The sequence below is a fragment of the Oncorhynchus clarkii genome, chromosome 12 (assembly GCF_045791955.1).
Source record: "Oncorhynchus clarkii lewisi isolate Uvic-CL-2024 chromosome 12, UVic_Ocla_1.0, whole genome shotgun sequence".
Taxonomy (NCBI): domain Eukaryota; kingdom Metazoa; phylum Chordata; class Actinopteri; order Salmoniformes; family Salmonidae; genus Oncorhynchus; species Oncorhynchus clarkii.
Window position 1 is genome coordinate 78,703,881 of NC_092158.1, and position 21,956 is coordinate 78,725,836.

At 42.4% G+C, this 21,956-nt stretch overlaps 1 protein-coding gene across 5 annotated transcripts in view; it reads right to left on the reverse strand.

Moving 5' to 3' along the window:
* Positions 1–74: 74 nt before the first annotated feature.
* LOC139422274 (target of Myb1 membrane trafficking protein-like) overlaps positions 75–21,956 on the reverse strand; it is a 27,282-nt gene continuing 5,400 nt past the window's right edge. For 3 of the 5 annotated variants that reach the window (XM_071173455.1, XM_071173456.1, XM_071173457.1), the window contains exons 2-15: positions 5,331–5,415; positions 5,151–5,229; positions 4,890–5,039; positions 4,639–4,773; positions 4,352–4,483; positions 3,978–4,094; positions 3,698–3,831; positions 3,587–3,614; positions 3,359–3,482; positions 3,210–3,273; positions 2,637–2,706; positions 1,465–1,524; positions 1,178–1,217; positions 75–1,021 (exon numbers count right to left, since the gene is read on the reverse strand). In XM_071173455.1, coding sequence (XP_071029556.1) covers positions 927–1,021; positions 1,178–1,217; positions 1,465–1,524; positions 2,637–2,706; positions 3,210–3,273; positions 3,359–3,482; positions 3,587–3,614; positions 3,698–3,831; positions 3,978–4,094; positions 4,352–4,483; positions 4,639–4,773; positions 4,890–5,039; positions 5,151–5,229; positions 5,331–5,415 — 1,313 coding nt within the window. In that variant the 3' untranslated portion in view covers positions 75–926. The remainder of the gene's footprint in view (positions 1,022–1,177; positions 1,218–1,464; positions 1,525–2,636; positions 2,707–3,209; positions 3,274–3,358; positions 3,483–3,586; positions 3,615–3,697; positions 3,832–3,977; positions 4,095–4,351; positions 4,484–4,638; positions 4,774–4,889; positions 5,040–5,150; positions 5,230–5,330; positions 5,416–21,956) is intronic. The other 2 variants (XM_071173458.1, XR_011635717.1) reach the window with 2 other exon arrangements.

Genomic DNA, 21,956 nt, shown 5'->3' on the forward strand with positions numbered 1-21,956 from the left:
AGTCATATTTGCAGAACCATGAAATCAGCCCACACGCTGAGCACCCATCTCTCAGAGTGAATAAAAACAAACTATTTTTAAGACTTCACCTGTGTTTAATGTTACAGTAATTCATCATGACATTGTGTAACATTTGATAAACTTCAAGTACTCCAGAAACAATTACGTTTGTATTGCTCTTCCTAAAAAAAGTGTCCTGTATTACAAATGAGATTCATCATGAGCATCACATAATTCATTTCCCCTAATTATAGCTTATTGCAATCTACTAACATTGTGTTTATCATGCCTGGATTTTCTGGAATGCACACCATTCAATGTTCATCTGAAAATATTGGGCATATTCCATTCTCTTCTAAGAAATGTAACAGGAATTAAACTCAATCATTGTGCAAATGTTTGTATCCGCAGCCATACCAGAGGAGGCTGGTGGTAGGAGCTATAGGAGGATGAGCTCATTATAATGTCTAGAATGGAATAATGGAACAGTACCAAACATAAGGAAACCACAAGTTTGACTCCATTCCACTGAATTCCATTCCAGCCAATATAATAAGCCAATCCTCCTATAGCTCCTCCCACCCGCCTCCTCTGCTGGATATCCATATACAGTGGCACGGGACGACTTAAGTTCTTATCATAAAGCACTCTTTTAGTGTAAGTTAAAAACACTTGGTCCAAGTTAATTTAGCCTTAACATAAAAATATACATTAAACATACTAGATGAAGACCTTAACCCAGGAGAGTTGAACATAAAGTAGTTCTGTAGTGTACCTGAGTGTCAGTAGCACAACCCTATTGTCAGGAGTTGTTGTTCCCACCAGTCATTTACTCACTGTATGTGCCAATCATACATTCATCCAGTTCAGTCCTCTCACACTATTTGGGAAAATGGCATTGGTTATGTGACAGGTTGCGGCTTGGCCTATGACTCGGAGTAGTTGTCGTCACGAGAAGAAGCTTTCAGGGACGGGAGTCGCTCCGCTGCTCTCACTCTTTCTGCCAGAAACCTGTCAAACTCTAAAAGGAGGGAGAAGGAGCCTTAGGCGGGCTTTTTTGGTCTCAAAAAGGATTACTCAGGACTTTGTAATAGTAAAAGGAAGCAAACTAAACTGTTGTTGGATCTACATAGCGATACCCAGGGAGTGGATGAGGAATTAAGAAATAGAAGCTCACCCTCACTTGTCACACCCTCTGAATCAGCCATGTCGTCCTCCTGTGACACACATGAAAGCCATGACTTATGGTCACGTCAACAGTCAAATGTCCAAACAAAATTGAATATGTTCAAAAATTCAGGAATGTTACATTTGCTGGGGTAAAGCACCATGCAGGCATTTTCAATTACTGTATACTATGTATAGTCCATAAAACCAAATTAGGACTGGCACTGGTATAACATGGAACCAAGTTGGATTCTGCTTGTATACCATGACATTGAGTGAATGCTAACAGTGACCCACCTCGTCCACATCCAGCCACTTCTCAATGTCATCCATCACAGACGTCTGACTCAAAGGGATCTGGGGGAGTTAGGCAAGAGGTTACTGTCAGGATGTACTGTAAGCCACTGTTTTCTTGTGACCGTCAGACTCTAGAGTACCTTTAGATTTTCTTGGGCAATCTACAAATAACCACCATTCAAGCATGCTGACCCCTAGTATTCTGATTGAAACCAGTTTATTTTAGACGGGGAAACAAGGGATCCATCCACCACCAAAGTTATGGCAGGGAAAACAGAACAGAGTAGAGTAAATTAGCAAACATAGTAATATTTTAGAGTCATGATTTAAAAGGGATACTTGGGGATTTTTGCAATGAGGCCATTTTGGACACAAATGGTGTTAACGAGTTCATCTGACTCTGGTGAAGTAGATAAAGGGCCTCATTGCCAAAATGTATTGCCAAAATCCAGAAGTATCCCTTTAAGATGTGCCAATACACACCATCTATCAGTTTCAGAAATGAACACTTATAAAACATGAATGCAAAAATCAAAGTAGGAAAAAAAATAATCAGATCAGGCACATCAGAAAAAAGATCATACAACCATCTCAGTACAAAACGGAAAGGAAACAATCATTCATTAAATACACACTAAACATGCTTGAATGCAAAACATCCCAGCATAAGCCCCAGGGGTAGAATGCAAAAGGAATGGCACTGTGCCAGCCAATCAGACCCACCATTCCCTTTTCCATCATCCAATCAAACTGTGTCGTGGAGCTGAGGGGGTGGAGTCTGGGCTGTCACCCTTTACACAGATAGACATTTATATATGAACAAAGATAGCGGTATGCCATAACACAAAACCATTGGGTGCATGCCATAACACAAAACCATTGGGTTATGAACAAGGAGACAAAACAGAGACACAGACAGACAATCTTATAGCACTAACAAAAGTGCCAATTTTGCATGTGAAATTGTGGCAGGACACAGAGAACATTGCTTAAACATATAAAGGGTAGAGGGTAGACCTACACATGAACTAAGACAAAGGGTTATTGTACATATTAGTGACACTTAGTAACACTCCACAGGGCATAAGGACTCCATGGACACAAGCAATGCCCTTCCTAAACAAACATCCTTTCAAATCTGTCCTGGGTTAAATCATTCTGGGGTTACTGACCGTTCCAGTGTTCTGTAATCTGGTGTTTTGTGCTTGAGCCAGACTGTCGGCAACACCTTCATTTCGCTCACTAAAACACACATTTCACTGCTTAGAAAATGATGCAGTTTACAGTGTACATACAGTAGTAGAATAATAGCCATCTCCACAAGTAACCATTGGCCAAAGTACGAACAACTTTATTAGAAAACCAAATACAGAGGAGAAATGTATTGCAAATGTTTGCACAGTTTTCTCACTAGCCATGTAAGCTTGCAGTTCATGTCAGACTCCATTCATAATCCTTATTGACAGAATGAATGGCACAAATATCTTGAGCCAGCCAGGTTCACTTCCAGTCTTGACTAGTGCACCAGCTTAGCTGGAGCAGGACTTGTAACCTAAACAAGCCAGGGATTGACAAGACAACCACAGGACTAGTCCATTTGTTATACAGTACTAAGCCATGAGAAAGTGTTGACACCTGCTTTAGAGACCTGCTTTAGTAAGCTCCCTCTCACTCTTGCTATGAGTCTGAACAATCCATTCTACCATGAAAGCAAAACCTGGACTTTTGTTGGAGCTGTCTATTACCTCGGTCTCGGTTGTGTCTGTGAGATGCTCCTGTTCTGTGCAAATTCATCAAATTCCCTCATACCTATGTGGAAAACAGGGTTAAGAGAATGAATTGTACTATAGGGACACATTGAGAACCTCTATCGAGGAACACTGTAGTTACTTACGGAGTCCTGTCATCTGACTAGACACCGTGTCCACTGTTGATCGGCTGAGCTGGCTGTGGGTGGGAGCTGTAACACCAGGCTTGATTGCTGCACTGAGGTCAATAAGGTTGACGTAGGTCGGGCTCTAGGTGATTGAGAAAATTGGGAAGTTGAACAGTACATACCTCATCCAAACATGCATTTGTGATAAGGGTAAAGGACCACAGATCCTTAAGAAAAAACACTTACCTGCAGTGTAGCTCTTTGTCTCTGAAACCTGGAAAGGAAATAATGAAAATCATACTGCTATCACAGCAGGAATTATTGACTGTATCTGATGTTGATCATTTAGGACAATACCTCTGGTAGCGAGTGAATGTGGCATTGATTTCATCATTGGCAACCAGCAGCTCCTCTGTCAGTTTCTCCTCACTGAGTCTTGGGACCAGCTCCATTATCTTATCCTGCATGTCTTTACATGCTGCATGCAACTCCTACTGACAGAGAGAGAGAGCAGGAGATACAGAGAGTCAGCAAAAAGACAGCAACGGACAAAAGAGAGATGGATACAAACAGATGACATGTGTCACAGCCATGGTTGGACAGTCATAGAGAGAGCCCAGCGAGTGAACCAACTAACCTGAAGCAGCTCTGTGTCTGAATGCTTAGCTGTTGCTGGATCCAGTTGAGACATCATATCTGACATCACTGAAAGGTTACCTCGAACCACTCCCAGGTCGGTCTTCAACTTTTTAACCTGGAATAGGAGTCAATGGCATCAGCACTCATATGCTAAACTGTGTGGGGTGGGGTTGGCATAATACTGTAAAGTATCAACTTTTATTATACATTCTGAATGTGAAACAAGTAACTGAAACATCCACAGTGCACAAGGTAATTGGATTTTAAAGTAATGCCCTGGAGTGAATTCAGCCTGCATGCAAAAGATTGTGTTACTAAAATAAAAGCCATGCCATTTTAGAGGCCCCTGTATGACGGGAGCATTCCAATCACCTGATAAGGTGTGAAGGTGAGGGGTCTGTGCTCGCTCTGTTGGGATGCAGGAAGCTGTGGTGATATGGGGACAGGCCTGGGGGATGAGGGTGCAGCAGATACAGTGACAATAGGCCCGTTATCAGGCACAGTCTGGTGGACAGAGCACAGGGACCAATTGAGTTAGAGACTAGTGTTAGGGAGTAGGGAGTTAAAACAGCTTTAGAGAGGTTTTGCAGAAAGTTGTGATCTGTATTTGTCATTGAGGAAATGCATGCATTTTCACCAGTCATTGTTTGAAGGTATACCCTATTTGGAGTGTGAATGGGGGAGTATCCGTCCAGTTCAGTCATGGGAAACTCCAGCCCTTTCCGTCTCAGGTCCTCGTACACAGAGACCACGCCCGTCAGAGCTGGCGAGCTGCGGAATGCGTCTGCCCATGCCTGAACAATAGACAAACACACATCATAAAACAGCACACACCCGACAATAGCTAGCTGTCAATTCCAACACAGCTCTGTGACTTACTGAAGGTATGAGTACCAATGCCATCTCTCACCTGTATAAGGCTGAGCACCCGGTCATGCAGGACCAGAGGGGGATTGTTCTTGGGTAAGATGGCCCTGACAAGAACCCCCTCAACAAACTCCCTGGTTGAGACTAGGACATGGAACCTGTGGCCACAGTTCTTCACACACGCTTCCAGCACCTGAAAACCAACATGACATAAGAGAGATGGAGAGAGAAAGAAAGTTAGGTTACAAGTTCATGAAGAAAAGGAAAAAGTATGGTGAATGAGAGAGGTAAATGTGACACTCACAGTCAATGCCAGCATGACCTCTCTGAAGTTCTTGTTTCCAACAATCCTCTTCTTTATTGCTTTGTATGAATCTCTAGGCCTGTAATCATTGTAGGTAAACAATCAACTTCAGACAACAAAAGAAGAATACAGTAAGCTGTCAAAGGAAAAAAACAGTCCATTATGTCAGAGGATACACACCCCTCCTCTGTCTCGTTGATGATGTCACAGATGTCCATGTTGAGAGCCCAGTCCTCCGACTGGAGACTGGAGCTGGTTGCATATTCTGAGAACAAAAACAATTGAGACATTGCACTTTATTTTGCATAAAATTATCTGGAAGACATAGTCACTGTGAAACGGTCTCTGCCTCATAACACAACTCTCAATAGTTGTTTATTAGCTTACTTTGATGATGCCTCTACTCATCCATGCCAGTTAAATCCCTATTTGTTTGTCAAACTCATTCTTTCTCCATCTAACTGACTGGTTCATGTGACCAGCATTATGTTCCTAGGCAGACGTTTATTTAAACAGATTAAATGTTCTGTCTTCATTCCTCTGAAAGGGAGGGGATAGAAACAGGACTTAGCTCAGTTTAGAAAGTAGAACAACCTCTCCTACATGTACTGTCTCATTGTGGTCATATACATTAAAATAGGCAGATTGTTTTTCCATCTATAATTATGTCACAGGGGGAGTTTAAGCTTAGAAGATAAAATAGGCCACTTGTAATCTACATAAAAACATGTTGGCAAGCAGATTAATTATTAATCAGCAACGTTACTCACTCAAACATCTACAGTATATATGTTATTCCATTATTTCTTAAAGGCCCAGTGCAGTCAAAAAATTAGATTTTCCTGTGTTTGATAAATATTTTCACACTATTTGTTGGAAATAATACTGTGAAATTGTGAAAACGATAATGTTCTTTTAGTGTAAGAGACCTGAAATTGTTGCCTGTTTAGGTGGATTTTGGCCTACCTTGTAAATGTGTTAATATATTAATAAGAAAGAGTACCAAACCTCTGCAAATAACAGCTAGTTTTCATCTCCCACTCACAGTCCTAGCAAAATTATTGCTTGAGAAATTGCTCTTTGCTAAGAAGTACATTGTTTATTTTTGACCATTTGAATTTAAAACATTCACAGTAAGGTCCTTAAATGGTTTGATATCGAGATAAAATTGGCTGCATTGGAACTTTTAAATAATTGTTTTAATTGTATTTATTTTAATTAACAACAAATCAATACATAAAGCACATGAGGGAACACAAGCATACATAGATTACAAATGGAAAATCAAGCTAGGGGGTACAATATCACATTACAATTATACAAGGACCTAAGGGACATACATATACTTACAATTATTTTTTGTTAGTAGAGCATTTAACCGTCTTAAAATACAGTTCAATTTCTTTTTGTAGGGTACGAAAATGTGGTTTTCTGTTTGTAAATTTACATTTGTGTATATGAAATTTGGCCAAAAGAATAATGAAATGAATTACATAAAAATGTTTCAGCTTATTTCTATTGTATGTAAAGAATCCAAACAGTACATCTCTCCACAATAGTGTAAAATCTTCATAAATGTGTTCAATTATAAACCTACTGATGTCTTGCCACAGTTTTCTTACATGCATACAATGCCAAAAAAGATGCAACACTGTTTCTGGGTGGTCATTACAAAAGGAGCAATTTGAGTTGATGTTTTCCTTAAACTTCTTCATATAGTGGTTGGCAGGATAATATTTATGAATAATTTTAACGGAAACTTCCTTAATTTTGTTAACAACACACAATAATGTATGTGGCAACATCCAAACTTTTTTCCAACAGATATTATCAATAAATCCATTCCAATAAGGCATGACATAAAGTATAGATACAACATCCTGCTGAAACAAGGTTCGTATCGCTCTGTTGTTGAATGGACCAAAAGAGAAACAAATCTTTCCAGAGAGATTAAAGTAGACGGCACGCGTCAAAATGATTGATTGATGACCTTACGTCATTTTGACCTTTGCGTGTCCGAATATGTGCCCCCTCCCCGTCCCCCCTGTTCCTGTGGTCACGTGTTATTTTGTGTTATTTCAGATCTCTATGTCATCCTTTGAAGTAGTCCAGTTGATGGATGTCTAGGGGCCTGGTTGAACTGTGGTTGTTGTGTTTGAACTTTTGGACCGGGTATGACCCCCCAGATGTATCGCCCATATGTGTATCTGATGAATCCGGAATGTCCTGGGCATATGCCTTATAAATGTCCAGAACAAGGTTTGTGAACCAAGAACCGTAAACGCTATTTTTTTAAACATGGATTTTGTGATCAGTGGCAAAGCTGTGATGACTGTAGCAACTGAAGCAGGACCGCGTCTGAAACATAGAGAAAGGGCAAAGTATACAGCTGCAATATACGATGCTCCAAAAAAGCGGTTTCTAAATGTGTATAGAACCCAGATACCGCCCGCAACTGCGCTGAAAGATGAAGTGCCGATGTCTAACGGCCAGCAATGGGGGTATCTGTTTGATTACTTGGCCTGTAGCGTGAAGCTCTATACGGTAGCCGAAGGAGAAGAATATACCGCCCAGACATTAGGAGTGGCCTATGGGGTTGAAGACTGGACTGTTTTTCGCCAGGTTTTGTGTCCCGAATTGAGCCGTCTCACCAAGGGTTACAGCGTGTTCACAGGCTACGAGACCCGTTGGGAAGGTACCCCGGACCCCTCTGGAAGAGTATTTCACCGGGTGAAAATACAGAGAAAGAATGGCCGTCCCTGTGGCTGCGTGGAGTTCTATATCAGCACCGAGGAAATCCGCAAACAAAACATCAGGGATGGAGGTTTGGTCGGTGATTTTAGGCTTCGAATGCTTATTCCCTTTAAAAGTTGGCCTTTATTGGAATTGAAAATGTTGGATGTGTTGGACGCTCTGTTTGTACAGAGCCAACAGCGGCAGAGCATTGTTCGGCTAAAGAAGTGCATAATCTATACGAATCCGGAGGATTACGACGCAAAGCAGCCCCAAGAAGGTACATCGTCAGAATGGGCAGTCCCCGAAGAAAACTAGGTAAACTGCGTAGTTAACCACGCCCAGATACCCCCGGGGCTGGTTCAACAATAAAAGGAGGTTCCTTTAAAACCTACAGTTCTTAACCTACGCATTAACCATGGATATTCCTAACGCATACCAGAACTCCGAAACGTCATGGGAGGCCGACACTAAGGCCTGTATACCGCGCAGCCCTACATTCTACTCCCCCCTGGCAAGACCCTCGACACCCCCTACATGTACACAGCCTGAGGACGTGTTTGATGGGGTGGTCAGTACTATTTTTGTGGACACCATCAAAGCCTCTGTAGCCACGCTTTTAGACGTGGTGATTGGAGAATATATACGAGAAAAATGCATCGGTTGTGAGATTAATCACCCCAGCCAGCGCCGGCATCCCTGCCTATACGACCCCCCAAGATACTACTTCTTCAACAATTTTGAGGCGCTGGTGAAAAGACTTTGGTCCTGCCGGTTAATACCATCGCTGGTCAGAGCCCTGGAGGCTATGGGCCTTGTGCCGTCTATCCCCAGAGTTTACGGGGTAACCGAGGCATTCCTACACGAACTGAAGGAGGCGATTCACATCCACGAGAAACTCAAAGAAATCCGACACACCCTGGTGGACGATAACAAATACCGGGAGGCTGTGGTGGCTGACGTGATGACTTTCTGGCTCGATAAACCCCAAGAGACCGAGTGACATTTTTGTTATTTAGATGTAGAGCAATGGGTAACTATGTGTATACGAGGTTAGATAGATTAAACACATTTTTTCTTTTGAGAGAACTTACAATTGTTATGCATCAAATTATTGAAAATAAAGTGAACAATGTATCGTTCTACACAACCCACAATTCCGGGACTAATGTAGAGAGGGTGTTGAAAATGGAACAAATCATGAATCATGTACGACATGCGGGCGAGTATCTACAATGGACACAAATGGTAACCCGGCTTGGTGGTGATTCTGAAGAACTAGAAACAACCTTGTCTAAGATTTTACTTGATTTGTTTGAAACACCATTTAATTGTAACATGTATCATATTTGTTGTTTATATACTTTTATAGCGGATGTGTGTGTTGTAAAAATTCAGCGAAACAAACCTGTTAATCTCAACCAAATATACCGGGTTTTGCATGATGCGGTCATTGAGAAAGCGGGGACATGTATCCTGCAACGAATTCTGAATTGTCTGTATGCGTAAGACATGTTTTCTTGAAAATAAAAACCCCCAAAATGAAATTGAACTGTTGTCGTTATTTGAAAGTGGCTCATTAACGTTATTGTACCTCAGAGAGGCAAGAAGGATGGCAGAGCAGATGTTGAAAAACATTTACTATAATCCCGCTAACCCGGGGGCTTATGGGGGTAAGGAACGTTTACAGAGAGCTATAGCCGAAGAAACAGGTAGCCGGTTAAGCGATGCTAAAGTAAACGAGTGGCTATCAGAGCAGGATGCACACACTCTGCATAAACCCGTAAGAAAACATTTTCCCAGAAATAGAGTTTTTTCTACCCAACCAATGTCCCAATTTCAGGCGGATCTATGTGACATGCAGGCCCTTGCAGATAAAAATGAGGGAAATCGCTACATGCTAACGGTTATAGATATTTTCTCTAAAATAGCTTTTGTCAGGGTCTTAAAAAATAAGGGTGGTGCAGAAGTGACCAGGGCCTTTGAATCTATCTTGAAGGAAGGAGGCGCCCCGAAGAAAGTGCAGACTGATGGCGGAAAAGAATTTTTTAATAAGACTTTTCAGAAACTCATGAAAAAGCACAATATAATACATTTTGCTACTGGCTCAGATTTGAAAGCTTCCGTTGTTGAACGCTTTAACAGAACTCTGAAGGAGCGCATGTGGCGCTATTTTACAGCGCACAACACGCATAGATATATCGATATAGTTCAAGATTTAGTAATGGGGTATAACAATAGTTATCATAAGAGTATAAGGATGAAACCCTCCGAGGTCTCTTCGGAAAACTCTTTTCAAGTCTTTAAAAATCTGTATGGTTTGCTCCCCCTTCGCCGTAAGAGAAAAATTAATTTTAAATTCGCTGTGGGGGACTTGGTTCGCATATCCAAGTTGAGGGGTGTTTTCGATAAAAGATACATGCAAGGATACAGTGCCGAGCTTTTCACGATTACAGAATGTCTGCCGCGCATACCCCCGGTCTACACATTAAAAGATTATGACGGGGAAATTATAGAGGGATCTTTTTATGAGAAGGAATTACAGAAGGTACAGGTGGGTAAAGACAAAGTGTTCCACGTGGAGGAGATTCTAGCTCAAAAGAGAGAAAAGGGTCAAAAATGGGTGTTGGTCCGCTGGAAAAACTGGCCCCAAAAATTCAACAGCTGGGTATTAGAGCAGGATGTGGTGGAGGCCTCGGGGTTAATTTAAACCCCCAGGCATGATAAAATACAGCCTCAGTCGTGTGTACACCGGAGTGCATAATGGAACACAGCGGCTTCTACCTGACTCTCCCCAGTAATGCGTCCGCACATATATATCGTAATAATCAGAGTTCGAATTATACAACCAATTTTCCAAAGCCTATAGAGTTATCCGAGGCCTGGGAAGTAGGTCTCAGCGAGATTACATACCCCCATAGTTGGTATAATATCAAAGATAAGGACCGGGATTTTTATTTCAAAAAGTTATCGGAACCTGCAAAACTTATTAAGGTTAAAAAAGGGTTCTATAGAACCGTAGACAGGATCGTCTCCGAGTTGAATGAACGCCTATCGCAGAACAGGATGGAAATATTCCTGTTGTACAACCCTATACATAAACGTGTACAAATCTCAGGAGATGCTTCCGGGGGGATAAAGACCGGCGGTAATCTAGCATACATTTTGGGGATGGGTCCCGATAAATGGACGTATGTGACCGATAAATTATTCCCATTCCCCGCGGATATACATGCAGGATTTTACAACATATTTGTGTATACCGACATCATATCCTATCAAAGGGTCGGAGACAGCTGTGTGCCACTCCTGAGAACGGTTCATATAGACGGAAAGGATGGGGACATAGTCACTGTCACCTACGACAAGCCACACTACGTACCTGTAAGCAAGAAATATATTGAAAACATTCTTGTTGAGCTTAAAACGGATCAGAACGAAAACATTGAATTTACTTATGGTAAAACGATTGTAAAAATCCACTTTAGACCCACCAAAACCTCTCTACATATATAAGTATTATATATTTTATATAAGACATTTAAATTAAAATTATGGAACACCGACATCTCGACCCTAACCGGTATGTCTCATACTATGTTGATCAGGTGGGTAATGGGTTACCCGGCTATTATGGTTCCCCCACCATGTATGGTTCGGGGATAGGAGGTATATTTCGTAACCTCTTTAGGATGGTTTTACCGTTTATGAAGAGAGGCCTCAGCATAGCCAAACCGCATTTAAAATCAGCAGCAAAAAATATAGTAAGTGAGGTTGTAGCCAATGCTATGACCCGAAGGGCGTCACCAGATGTCGAGAGTCAAGAAGGCTCAGGGTTGATGATGTTGTCTCGAAGAACGAAAAAGAGGCCTCCGGGTATAAGGCGCAGGCCTGCGCCTAAAAAACGGAGGTTAACGGTTGAAAGAAACTCAGTTAGTCAAAGACGGGGTAAAGTGAGGAGGTCTGGACCAAAAACGGTAAAAAGAATACTCGGAAGTATTTTCTAAAAGAACAAGCAACATGGCTCTTTTACACCGCATGTCCTCTGAAGCTATAAAGACAGAGCTCGATCTTTTCACGGCCCCCTTAACCCAACATTCAGTAGAGAGGTCCAGTTATGTGGAGATAGCCCCACTCTCTGCCATTACAGACAACGGGCCCATAGAGTTTTTTATACCAGGCCACGGTGACAACTATCTGGACCTCAACAACACCTTGGTGCATTTGCGTCTAAAAGTGACCAAAAGAGACGGTACTGATATTGCAAACGATGCCAAAGTGAGTCTCATTAATTACCCCGCGGCCACCATCTTCTCCCAAGTGGATGTGACTTTGGGGGAACGTCTAATCAGTCAAAGCAGTGCCACATACCCATACCGGGCCATCATGGAATGTTTACTCAACTACTCGGAAGACACGCTCAAGACCCAATTCAGCGCAGGGCTGTTTAGCAAGGATACTGCAGGAGCCTCTATGGAATCGACAGACCCATCCACCGGTGCAAATAAAGGACTGGAGGCACGGGCTCGCTACTGTGCAGAATCTCGAGAGTTTCATCTGCTAGGCCCTATACACTCTGACATTTTCTTTCAAGAACGTTTACTCTTAAATGCGGTTGATTTAAGACTAAAATTAACCAGGGCCAAGGATGAGTTTTGCCTAATGTCTGCAACGGACGGGGACTTTAGCTTAAAAGTGTTGGGGGCCACGCTTTTTATTAAAAAAGTGTCTGTATCTCCGGCCGTTCGTCTGGGTCACTCACAGGCTTTGATGAAAGGAAATGCCCTTTACCCTCTCCAAAGAATTACCATGAAAACCTTTAGCATACCTGTGGGCAGCAGAATCTGCAGTCAAGAAAACCTATTTCTAGGGCCTTTACCGCGATATGTGGTTATAGGTTTGGTTGATCACGCCTCCAATACGGGCAGCTTAAATAAAAACCCATTTAATTTTCAACACTTCAATGCAGAGTATGTAGCTCTGTGTCAGGACGGACGTCAGGTCCCTGCTAAGGCTTTCCAACCGCAATTTAATAACAACATATCTGTGCGAGAATTTTACAATCTATTCCTGGCTACCGGGAGGCATCTAAAAGATCTCTCTTTACCTATTGACAGAAATGATTTTGCAGAGGGTTACACAATGTATGCTTTCAATTTATCCCCTGATGATGACACCTCGGGAAATCTTTCGGTGGTGTCCCAAGGTAACCTCAGGCTGGAGATGCGTTTCCGTACACCTTTAGCCTGTACCGTTAGCATGATTGTTTATGCCTGCTCTGATTCAATCTTGGAGGTGAATAGCCGAAGACAGGTTTTAGTAGATTATTATTAAGGATCGTTGAGCAAAGACATGAATACCCAAGAGTTGGAAGGGCTCATGAGCCGACTGATTGGAAAACAATTTTGCGGCGTGTTGGCTTGTGATGAATTACCTATGGAGAAATGGATGGTGCGGCCTGCCATGTTTATTGTCAATACCCATCCTAAACACATGCCGGGTGAACATTGGCTAGCTGTGACATTAGAATCGGAAGGAGGAAGAAAAATCTCAACTTTTTTTGATTCCTATGGCTTTCCCCCGGGTTTTTCACATTTCCCTAAATCTATTAAAGAATTTTTGACCAAAAACGGCTCAAAGATATACTACAACACCAAACAGGTGCAAGATAACCTTTCCACAACATGCGGTCACCACTGTGTATTCTATCTATGCCAAAGAGCCCGGGGAGTTTCTTTTGAAGATGTTATGTCTCTTTATAAGGATGATTTAAGAAGTAATGATAAAGTTGTAGCTTGTTTTGTTAGAAAATATCAAAAGTGTTCAAATGTGTATCATTTAAGAACGTGTAATCAAGGCGTATGCTCACGTCAAATGTTTCAAGAATGCCACAAATGTTAAATTGCTTATTTTTTCAAATAAAATTTATTGAATTTAATCATAGTCATTCAAAAGTCATTCAAAAGTCTAACCACCCAGAGAGATCGGGATTAGGGAAAGGTCCGGAGGCGTTCAGGGGGGTAAATGGGTTATCGTCATTCATTTCATAAGGATGCGAGGGTTTTGGGGCGTCTTTAGGGGTGCTGTATTTCGTTGAAGGTGTGTGTTTTAAAGAGTGAATCTGTTGACGAGTCTTATAGTTGGGTACACCCGAGAGGGGTATGTTGAGGATGGCCAGGGCCTTAAGAAACTGAAGCCATCCTGGAGGTCTTCGGTCATCAGCAACCTTGTGGGCAGATGTGGTACTTTTAAGCAAGTCCAGCATATGGGAACCTTTGACAAGCGAGCCCTGAAGGATAAACTCTCCTTTGTCGTTCCAAGTAGCTGCCCCCTTTGAGTCTTTTAGCTTGTTCATAATGTAGCTAACATTTTTCCTGTTACGTGCCGGAACATGGGCTAACATGTCATGCATAACTTTATCTTCAACAGGCGTTTGAGCTTCAGACGTTAAGCTCACAGGTACCGGCATTACAGGGGCGTGGCTCTCGCTAGGCTCGTCATCTTTTAAAGGGTCCTGTAGGGAAATAGTTAAATGGCCTGTCTCTCTCTCCCCTTGTTTCACCAAGGACAAATACCTTTGCAAGAGGTTTGTGTATTTTTGGACCTTATCATAGGGGTTCAAGCCTTTTTGATTCAAAATATCCTTCATGGCCGTATCCAAATCATTTTCAGCTGTTTGTCTGATATTTTCGGGACCCTGCACTTGTTTTTTAAGTCTATCCAACTCTTGTTGTGGCACCAGATACATTTTATTGGCCATCACCCTATGTGTTCAACCCCCACGTCGGGCTGCAATAAGGCTGGTGATGAAGGGCACGGCTATACTTAGTAAAGGTAGAAGAAAACCCCCAGACTGTTGTATGCTATGTCGTTTCTTTTGAAGACTGACCCTTTTATTGGCAAAGAGCTTGATCGCGGTCTTTTGTCTCTTTAATTTTTTCAATTGTGTCAGGGTGAGTGGAATGCGTCCTTTGAGAAGATTCAAAGCAATCTCACATAGGGATAATATTAGATCTGAAGAACAGTGACCCAAGATGGCCTTCCGTTCATTAGATGTAGCCCCAACTAGGCTTCTCAAGAGGGGCAAGTTTCTTTTTAAACGCAGAGACATAGCGGTTACTTTTTAGGTATGTACGCAGCCGGCCACTCCCACGGAAACAGACCTGTTCGTAGCCTAAGGTGTTCTGGAGTATTTGCTTTTAAATCCACGATTAAATAAGAAAATGGCGCTTTGGTAGCGTCCTCGTAGCTCTCCATAAAGTAGGATTTCCTTCCCGGGTACATCTGCTGAGCTAGAGTGTTAATTTGTAGTTTGTCTCTAGGATTTTTGAACAAAACCATGTAATTGGCGTTCAAACTGATGGTGCGGCTATTTTTACCTTGGTGAAACACATTCTGCACCAAGTAAAGCACAGACAGGTTTCTATGATGAGTATATTGGGTAAATGCTCGGGCAATTTCAGGATGTTCGCTACCTGCAAATAGCATATCGTCCAAAACCAGCAGATTGTTTTTATGAGGAGGTAAAAGTTCATCATCAGACAGGGAATCAGGTATTCCTTCAACAAACTTGATTTTTATTGTCTTCAACAATTCATCATACAGAGGTTGATAACAAGAATAACACCACACAACATTATCAGGTTTTTGAGATAACACATGTTCAGAATTCTCTAAAATACTTTTTACAAAACAAGTTTTACCACTATTCGAAGGCCCTGCGATTAAGGCCGAAAATGGTAGTTGCAACCGGGGGTCAAAACCTTCTACAGCAGTCATTATATCTTAAGCTTTAAGACACCCTGTAGCTTGTAGCATAAGTCTGTAGCCAAAGGGACAATGTGGTCCAGTCAGGCAAAAAGCAGTCTCTCGTCATAGACAACCCTGAAGCTTTTAGTAAGTGGGGGCCTTCCTCAGATGGAAGCCCTTTTTTAGACCTAACAATCTTTTTTTTTTTTTTTGTAGGAGCTCAAAATCTCCAAGTCACTATTCCTGTCATTTAGGCACCCCTCGACCAAGCGTGTGACTGATTCAAAGTTTTACACGCGGGGCATTTTCATAGTTTTGAGTCACGCCTGACACCCTGCTGCATGTAGCATAAGTCAGTAGCCAATGTGGTCCCGTCAGGCAAAAGCCTTCTCTTGTCATAGACAACCCTGAATCTTTTAGTGAGTGGGGCATTCCTCAGATGGAAGCCCTTTTTATCTCTAACAATCTTTTTGTAGGAGCTCAAAATCTCCAAGTCACTATTCCTGTCATTTAGGAACCCCTCGACCAAGCGTGTGATTGATTCCAAGTTTACACGCGGGGCATTTTCATAGTTTTGAGTCACGCCTTTGGCTTTCAAAACCACGTGATTGTCCTTAGTTCTAAAAGCATAGCTTTTAGGACCACAGGAGGACCATTCGGTGATATGGTCACCCTCTGCGAGTTCACTCGTTAAGCCACCCAGATAGTTGCTGAGTGGGGGGCTCCAATCCCCCGGTTTGCTTACATAGACCACAGAGTCTGTGTCGTGGTAAAGAACCCGCCTCTGAAGCTGCTCCATGAGCTTGTACAGTTCAAGTCGGCCATAGGCCGTGGTAAATGCTGCAAGAAACACATTTACATTACCCGGAGGTAGAACCCACTTCTTGTTACGTCGCCATTGCACCAAGGCAATGTCTTGACTCAAGAATGAAAAATGTGAAATTTCGTATTGGTCCGAAAAAACAAATTCCAAAAATTCTTCCGGGTCTTTAATAATCGACGTTGTTAGCATATTACACCTCTGCGCTAATTTGCCCCAAAGCGAGTTTAAGTACAATTTCGACACATTTCGTTTGGTTTTGTTGACCTCTATTCTGTCAGGGTCAAGAAGGATGCCTTCTCTGTCGTGATAGTCTTGAATGTACCTGTCTTTACTCTCTTGATCTGTGACCGATGCAGGATAGCCTGAAGCCATTTGCTTACATCTCAAGAAGGTTTTGATGTACTCTTTAAAAAGAGTGTCTGATTTCTTGGTAAAGTTCCATACTTCAATGATTTTGGCCACACGATACCCCATCTCTAAAGCCTTAGAGAATTCAACTGTGACCCACACCCCTGTCAGGGCTCTTTCTTGATCTGAGTGATCACATGGGGTTTGCTGTATGTTTTCACTGCATGTGCGACAAAGGGGAAAGAAAAGTTTTCCTTGAGGGCCCCTGTAAGGCAACACAGGTATAAACAAACCCCTAGGAGGGTAGACTGTTGCTTTGATCAGACCAAAATAGTTTTGGGGTAAGTCAAAATCCCGATGAATAATTTCTGGATGCCCTATAGGATAGCATGAGGAACTCATTACATGAGGATAAAGGGATGTAAAATCTACATAGCCTATTGTCTCGTCGGGTTGCGCTACATACCGCAATGTCAAAGCATTGGTACGGCCGCCATACAAGGCCTGGCGCGGTTCCAGGGGCTCAGGGGTTTCAAAGCTGGAAAGGAAGGCTTGAACATTAGGATCAGACTTTTTGAGGGCTGTCCATTCGTGCTCCCACAAAACAACCACTTTTAGACCGTAAGTAGCCTGTAAAGAATCAACTTTGTCTTGAAACTCTTGGTACATTTCCCCAAAAGTCTTTTGGGTTAGGACACACAGGGTCTGGGGCACAAAGCAAGATTTGCAACCATGGAAGAAACAACCGTTGTACTCATACGCGGTCTCAACCCCGTCAATCTGTGTGTAGCCATCTACATGGTAAGAGCCAAATGCCTTCTCCCCTCGATTCAAAGCATGTTGAATAAAAATGTCTTTATCCTGGGCCATATACTCTAACCATTGAATGGACCCACTAGAGTATGACTTGAATTGGCGTCGGTAGTTGTCAGGCGAGGGAATGGCTATTGAAGCGGGCGGCAAATAGTGTGTACGATAGGTTTTCATGCATGCCGATGCAATAGTTGTACAACTCCAGGGGTCAATACCTGCATCTTTGATTACCTCTTCTCTGAATCTGAGGCATCCTTCACGAAGTATAACCACATCATTGTCACAGTATGATTCCATCTCTTTATGGAAATCAAAGGTGCCATGTCTTACTGTCTCGTACCACGTCATGAATCTCTCACGCTCTTTGGGAGACATTTGATCACACCCGTACATTTCAGGGCTGGGATATGATCCGACATAATGTAGATTCTCATCAGATGTGAAGAAGTGGGGGAACCAGCCTTTCACAGAGTTTTCAAAACCCAAGGCCTCTGGCATTTGAGCCAATCGCATGGGTAAGAAGCTTACACTGTCAATGTATCTCTGGTTGAAGGCTGGGTCTACAAAACACAAGATTTTACTACCTTGAGCTATGACCCAGGGTGCCACGCCTTGCTGTATCAAGGGATTCAGAAGCAGGTAAGAATCGTAGGCTCTAGCATTGTGGGCTATAAACGTAAAGTTTCTGTACTGTGGCTTTCTAAAATGTTTTAGAAAGAGTAGTGCACAATTGGATCCTTCTGCAGACCACTTTTCCCCCTTGAATGTCATGGTAGATACAAAAATAGGCAAATGATCCCCCGATTGCTGATTTGTCTCAAAATCATAGAACACATATTTCTCTGAATGTTCATCTTCAGCCAAGGGTTGAATATAACACTCGTGTGGCACTTCTTGAACCACTTCAGCGTCTCTGCTTTTCAAAGGCCCTTTACAGATTGGACAATGAATGATTCCACACACATGTGGTTTAGGGCTATCTATTTTAAGGTTGTAATTGCAATGACATTTTGGGCATTTCTTGTTAATGGCACAAATGCTTACAGATTTACAGGCCTTAGGGTGCCATGTTTCAATTTTGTGTTTAGCGTAACAGTAGGTCGAACGACATGTGCGGTGGCAATCAGCACAGGGTGTCAAGTTTAAGGGTTGCATTGGGCACTCTGCATCTTGACATACCGAACAGTTATAACGGCACGAGTGCCCCCCCTTTCGGGTGTAGCCGGTATGGCATGATGGACACACATAGGGGGTCCCGAGGAACGCCGTGATGTTGGTAATGGCGTAGTAATGTTCGTTTTGCACATAAAAATACAGAATCTGCGGGTGCGGTTGGGGGGTGTTTTGGAACTTCAAGAGAGATGCATTAGCTCTACTGTGGTACAAAACCACAATCTTGATATTCAGAAGGTTTTCAAATTTGAATATGTCGGAAAAAGCAACCCCCTCATGTATACCGAGACCCACCCCCGTTTGGATCTCTCTAGCCTTTTGCAATGCCGTCAGATCAGTACATCCTGGGTTAAGTAAATGCGCTAGGCCTATTGCAAAACATAGTTTATTATCGGGATTGTGAACGTTTATGAGGTAGGCCCTTTTATTGCTTAGGATTTCCGATTGCATTAGGCTATCAAGCTTCCTTCTCTGCCCACCACCCCCCTGGGGTTGACGTATTATTTGAACTACAAGCTCGAGGGTTCGATCGGCTATGATGGCAAAATTTGACTGAACAAGTCGTTCTAGCAGCGCGGTAAATTGTTCAAGATCTGCTTCGCCATTGGGTAAAATAAGAGATACTGTGTTATGCAGACTATCTCCACAAAGTTCCAACTGTAGAACATCCCGTGGTTCGCCATAATCTCTAGCCGTCTCTAACAGATCGTTCAGAGTGTCCGTTATCATCATGTAAAACAACGCATAGTCAAGATTCTGATTCACCCATAGGAAATTGAAAAACTGTCGAATCTCTGTATTGTTGAATTTATTCCGGTACACAACCCGGACACGTCTATCAAGACCATCTCCCGCCAGATGTATTAGACAATTTTCCAATTCCCCAAAAACATCTTGTGGCGTTTCAGACTCTACGGACCTGGGCGATATTGGTTGGTCTATCTCTGTTGGGGTTGCCGGGGCCGAAAATGTCTGACTCTCGTTCAGACGATTAATTAAGGTTATGAGGGCTTCGGGAATCTGTGATAACAGGTTTTCATCGGGCCCCCCTGACTCGTTCATGCGATTAATCATTTCTAGGAGTTCGGCTGGAATCTGGGATAATATGCTTTCATCGCACACCCCAGACTCGTTCATACGTGTAATAACTTCTAAGAGTTCTGGCGGGATCTGCGCTAAGAGGCTTTCAACTGTCTCACCTTGTTTCTGTAGTTCGGCCATTTGGATAATTAAGGATGTGCGTTTTTGGGTCTTTCGGGAATGATGGGTGGTTACATGTATGATTTTAGCGTCTGTATTTGCGTTTTTTAATGGGTTTGCTGTTTAACATGCGGGGAATTGTTCTATGCCAGAATAACATATCGTCTCTGTACTGTCTCTCAATTAAATCACCCACTCGTTTGTATAGCAAAACATTCCTTGATTTCAAAGCCCTGGAAAATAATGTGAAAAACCTTTCTTGTTCTACTGCAGGTACTGATGCCGTAGAATTGACGGGGTCGATAAGGTTGGCCGCATCACAGAAAAGCTGGTCGTCAACATCTGAAATGTCATTAAAAACAGGTCTATCGGTTGTTTCATCGGGAATGTTCGGGGCGCCGGAATCCCCCAGCTCTAGGTGTATGTGTCCGTCTGTGCCGTTTTTCGCCGGGGCTGAGTCTGAATGAAAATAATACATACAAAATTACGTTATTAAATATAAAATATGTTAGATACATAAAATGTCAAATACATTTCAGGTCTAATAATATATATATATTAACAATACATCGTTAAAATACCTAGGCTTTTTTGGCGCTTGTTCTGACGAATTGCTGATACCGAGGGCTCTGGGCTTTTTTCAGCTAGCGTTCCCGATTCTGCAGGGTCTGTCTCCGGGCAGTCTGAAAAAACATTATTTGTCCTTGTTTTAACATATTCTATCAAAAGAGGTATAACTAATAAAAAGACGTATAACACATAACATAAACGTATAATGGTCTCATACCATGTCCTTGGAGCGCCTGCTCGCGAAGCCTCAAGTTCCCGGCCCAGCCGTACTTTTCGGGTGGGGTTGAATCTGAGCAATGTACTTGGGCCACAGTTGTGCGTTGCCTGTTGGGGTCTGGAATATGTCGTGAGGGGGTGGACGTTCCCGGTGAGTTTGAAAAAACGCGCGTACAGAACGGTAGAATTGCATCCATGTCACTCGTGTCCGCTGTCCATAACGAATCCTTTATCATTCTTGGCGGTATGTCGACTGTAAATACATAAAATCGTTTTTAAAATAGTACACACTATTTTTTATATATAAATATTCTTGGGTATGTGTTTAATTGTAAGGACTTACAACGAAAAAAGTCTGATGGCGACTGACTGCCTGATTTTTGAGAGTGTGTATCCCCCTCATGTTGTTCCAGATCAGGTAAACCGTGTAAAAGCTGCGTAAAGGTTTGGGACTCTAGCCACCGTTAGACAATATTAACCGTTATACGATATATATACACTTTTTAACACATATTGGCCTTTGGCCTGAAATACCCAAATAACTCGGGGTTTGTTATTACAATAATATTCAAACAAATCTTAAAATATTCTTCTCATTTACTCACCTCCAGAAATATCCATTAGGAGGGCTTTACAGCCTATGCTATCTGTCCTGGCAGTTAAATATTCGGGCCTTTGGGTTTGCGCTAAAGCCGTGCTAAACTTGTTAAAAATAGACGTTCTGTCCCTAACTTGTTAAAGTACGGAATGAGTTTCGAGAGATAGCCTGTATGCAAACAACTGTATGTTTGCTTTAGACCAAAAGGCTGTGAATTCAAAGAACCGTTCTGTCATGCGTTTTGTTTGGGGGGTCCTGGGGGGCGTTGATTAGATATCCTGGTTTAACCCCGGGCGGTCGGCCGATACCTTGACAGGCCATATGCTGGATAGTTCAAACTTTGGGATTTCAAACGATTCTCTACAGATGGGACCCCATGTTGAACCCACACAAACAAACCCTTTGTTTTTTGAAACGCACACACACACTCCTGCTGCTCCTTCACCCGCACACTCATGCACGCACCCTGATTTTCAATGTCTTTTTCTTCGCGACCGAGTTGGCTGAAGATGTGAAATACCGTTTCACATAGTTACGGGTGAGATACAGTTTTTTAAAACTCCTTTTATTGAATTCCAAAATA